Source organism: Antrostomus carolinensis, unplaced genomic scaffold (assembly GCF_000700745.2).
Source record: "Antrostomus carolinensis isolate BGI_N321 unplaced genomic scaffold, ASM70074v2 scaffold33595, whole genome shotgun sequence".
NCBI classification, from domain to species: Eukaryota; Metazoa; Chordata; class Aves; order Caprimulgiformes; family Caprimulgidae; genus Antrostomus; species Antrostomus carolinensis.
The window spans coordinates 4,086-7,873 of NW_010316276.1; the positions used below are offsets into that span (position 1 = coordinate 4,086).

At 42.2% G+C, this 3,788-nt stretch overlaps 1 protein-coding gene across 1 annotated transcript in view; it reads left to right on the top strand.

Annotated features, from left to right (window-relative positions):
- Positions 1-2,451, top strand: part of LOC104525161 (forkhead box protein K1-like) — a gene marked incomplete at its 5' end in the record, with an annotated part of 6,238 nt that extends 3,787 nt beyond the window's left edge. Inside the window, one exon of the mRNA XM_010168236.2 lies at positions 1,426-2,451. Coding sequence (XP_010166538.2) covers positions 1,426-1,646 — 221 coding nt within the window. The remainder of the gene's footprint in view (positions 1-1,425) is intronic.
- Positions 2,452-3,788: the final 1,337 nt, after the last annotated feature.

The window sequence follows — 3,788 nt, forward strand, 5'->3', positions numbered from 1 at the left end:
CCTGGCTTGCAGTTGAATTGCAAGAATCTTATTAGAGCAATGAAAAAATGATAGCAATAAGGCTTTTATGCAACTAGGATACTAAGATATTAAATAGATCTGGTAGGTGGAGTTGCTGCTACCCAGCAGTAGCGTTTGTGTAATGGAGAATCAGGCAGGCTTTTATTTAACATTTTTATCTTAAGATACTCTAATCTCACCAAAACTTTTCTAGCTCTTTCATGAAACTGGAAAATATTCCAGTTGCATCTCAGGTATTTTTGTAAGTGGTAGTGAATTTTCAGATGGTCAAAATGGAGTCTGAGTCTCTTGATTCTTGTCTGTAGGAAGTTAACTTCTCTTCAACTGCATGGTTTCAATTCTCTAAGTCACTGAACTCCTAACTGGTGATTGCCCTCATCCTTGTCCTATTTTTTTTCCTTCCTCCTCTTGATATTCTACAGCCTCCTTCCCATGCTTGGTAGAAGTTGATGGACTTTAAGGGCCTTTGTTCTGTTTGCTTTGTTTATTTGTCCTAGGGCTACTTTTTTGATGCACTTAGTAGAGAACACACCACTAATGTTCTGTCATTCCATCCTTTGCAAATCAGTCTGGAGGGCAGAGGATGTGCTGTCTCCTGAGTCCCCTTTGGCTGCCTCTCCGATTGATGCAGAGTCCAAAAACTGCATGTGTTTTGTTTTCCAAGCAGAGTTGTATGCCAAAGCCAGTGTGTAAGCACATTCTCTGTCTGGAACTAGGAATTGTAGACATTTTTATGGAGGGTTGCTACTTAAATCGTCTTTTTTCTCACCACTTTTATTAATGGGAGGGTGAGAGCTTTTGTCAGTACTGGAATACAAGGTTGGAAGCCAGAAATTCCTACATTCTGATCCCAGTTCTGATGGGAACGCATTTGGTTGTCTGGGGTAAGCTCTTTCCTGCCCCTTTTACAAGAGAGATGTCAGTATACTCAATATTTGGATTGTGATTGTAATCTAGTTTCCCAACAGACTGTTCTTACTGTGCAAGCCCTCTAAATTGAAGGCAAAGCACACAGATGTTGTAGCTTCCAAGAAGTTCTGATTGTAGGTGACCAGAGAACGACCTCTCCAAGAGGAGGTGTGCTGTAATTTTAACAGGGGATTGGTCCTCCCCTTCTGGAGATGAATGCTTAGCCAGCAATGCCTTGTTTGACAACAGATAGGAAGGAGGAAGTTCTCCCCTGAACAGGGTTATTGCCAGTCTGTTGAACTTGCTGGCCTTGTCTCTCCCTCTCCCCCACACAATCTCAGATTTGTGCAAGCCTTACAAAAATGGACTTGAAAACAACCCTTGAACACGTGCCAGCTATCACATTTGACTGTGGTACTTTGTTTTCTGGAATAGCAAACACTTGTGCTACTTCATCACATTAATTCTCTTTCTCTCTCTTGTCCTACTTCCCAGCTCTTACAAATCCATTGCAGCTTCTTGCAGCCCAGGCCAGCTCATCCACTCCTGTTGTAGTCAACCGGGTGTGTGAGCCAGGGACCGAAGAGACAGTGGCAGCCTCTTCCAGTGAACCTGAAGTCAAAAGACCCCGGATAGAAGAGTCCAGCGGAGCAGTCCCAGCCCAAACTGGAGTCATCACATCTACAATGCCACAAGGACAGGCAACCACTGAATGAAGAACCAGTGGGAAGAGCTGGAGTGATGCCAGGTGGGCATGGGATGGCAAGGAGCCCTAAAGCAGCTTTCAAAGAAAACAAACCACAACTGTAACAGCTCAAAATATAGTGGATAAAGAGCTCTTTTTAAAGTCAGATTTTTTTTAAATGGGAGGTCAACAGCTGTTAAAATCACAAGGTGCCAAAAAGAATGGAAAACCCCTCCCAGGAACCCATATCTGGAACTCTGTTCTGTCTTTACCTATGGGATATTTTTTCCCTTTTTTTTTTTTTTTTTTTTTTTAAAAAAAAGATTCAAAAAAAAAAAGACAACTGATTGTATGACTGCTGGGATATTTTTAACTGTCTTTTCCCCTTTTGGCTCTAAGGGGATGGGATTTGCAGTTCAGCATCTAAAGGAATGTAACACAAATACAGTCTGCTCTCTGGAAAGAAAACTCCTCATTTTCTATGCCTTAATACTGTGCTTCTCAGAGCTTTGAACCATAGGACCATTTTAAAAAGGCCACCTAAGGCAATCAAATGCTGAAAGATGGGTGCAGTATCTCACAACAGCAGCATTAAAGAAACATGGTACCAAGCTTAAAGAAAAAGGCAAATGATTTTGTTTTTTAAAAAAAAAAAAGAGAAAAATTCTGAATATGAACGAATGTTTATTTATGTGGGGATTCAGGAGGAAGAGTTACAGGGCTCAACCACCTGGATTTCTGGATGCAATTTCTCTCCATTCCCTCTGAGGGAGAATAAGATGACAGAGGAACTGTATTAATTTGGTTCCTGTAAAGATATTAAAAACAAAGGGGTTTGTACCTTCAGTGATTTCTTATAATTACTCATCACTTGCTCTGGACAACAGCCAAAGTACATTGATGACTGAGGATCACATGGGAAAGGGAGTCTCCAAAATGTTCTGTGTGCATTTGTTTGGTTACATCCTGTACTGGAGCACCAGGTTTTGTTCAAAATAGCACTGTAGGTGAAGACATTGCCACTGTCTCTGTGAACTTGAGAAAATATTGTTTGGTCTTCTGCACTAAAGCTGTCTGCCTTCACCTCCTGTTGGTAGTGTGATGCTCAACTAGATGGATGATGGTCAGGAGACCAGGGCTGGGTAGGAGTGTGTCACTGACCCTCTGCCATGGCTAACAGCAAAGCTCCTGTGTTACTCTTCTGAGAGGGAAGTTGAGAGCTGGGGTGCGAGGCAGCAGAATTAATACAATGTTTAATACAAATTCTCTAAGGATGGAGAGACCAAGAAAAAAGAGGCCTTTTATTTTCCATGTGGCAAAAGTCACTGGAGGTCTTAAAACAGGTTTTCCAAAAGGAATTTGAAGAGCTTCCTTTCATTGCCTGGCTTCCTCTCCCATCTCTCCTCCCTGGAGGACCATCTGGGTTGGCCAGTAGGAGGAGGCTTTTATTCAAACTGTATTCCAGGCTTTTCATGTGCTACAAGTATGTCTGGTGAGTAAAGCAGATTTGAGTCACTTCAGCCACGTGTGTGTGATGCCTTGTGACTGGCTAAGAAATCGACCCCTGCGTAGCCTCCAGCTAACTCCTTTGGTTTTACACCTCTTTGTGATCCCCTTGGCTAACATGTCTTCTGGCAGCACAGCAGAGATCTTTTAATTTAGGAAATGTTATGGCTTTGGTAATGGCAGAAGATACTTAAAAGTGATGGGATATGCCTTTGGTAAGTTATCTTCCTGTCTGTACTGATTTATTGTCAGGTTGCTGTCTTGTACAATCTGACAATGCTATTGCAGAGCAGAAAGGCAAGCCCACTGCATAAACATGTTGCAAAAAGATTTCCCTAACGTGCAGTAAATGATACTGTCAGTATGTCTGTGGGGATTAGGGAGTAAGGCACAGCCTTACAACAACCATCCAGTGTCTGCTGGAATTTGGGGAGGGAGGAGGAAATCCACAAGGTAACAGCTGGCATCACTTGTTCCCTTCTAGGTTTCCTTTCTCTCTGCCAAATCCTATTCAATAGCCAAGTCCTACTGCTTGAATAAAACCCAACCGTGTTTTATTCTCAAGCCAATGGTTTTGTGAGAAATATTTCTGAAAGAAGGAAAGAATTTCCTGGTCTCGTGATTTGCAGTTACACTTTACCGTTACACATTCTACAGAGGCACACAA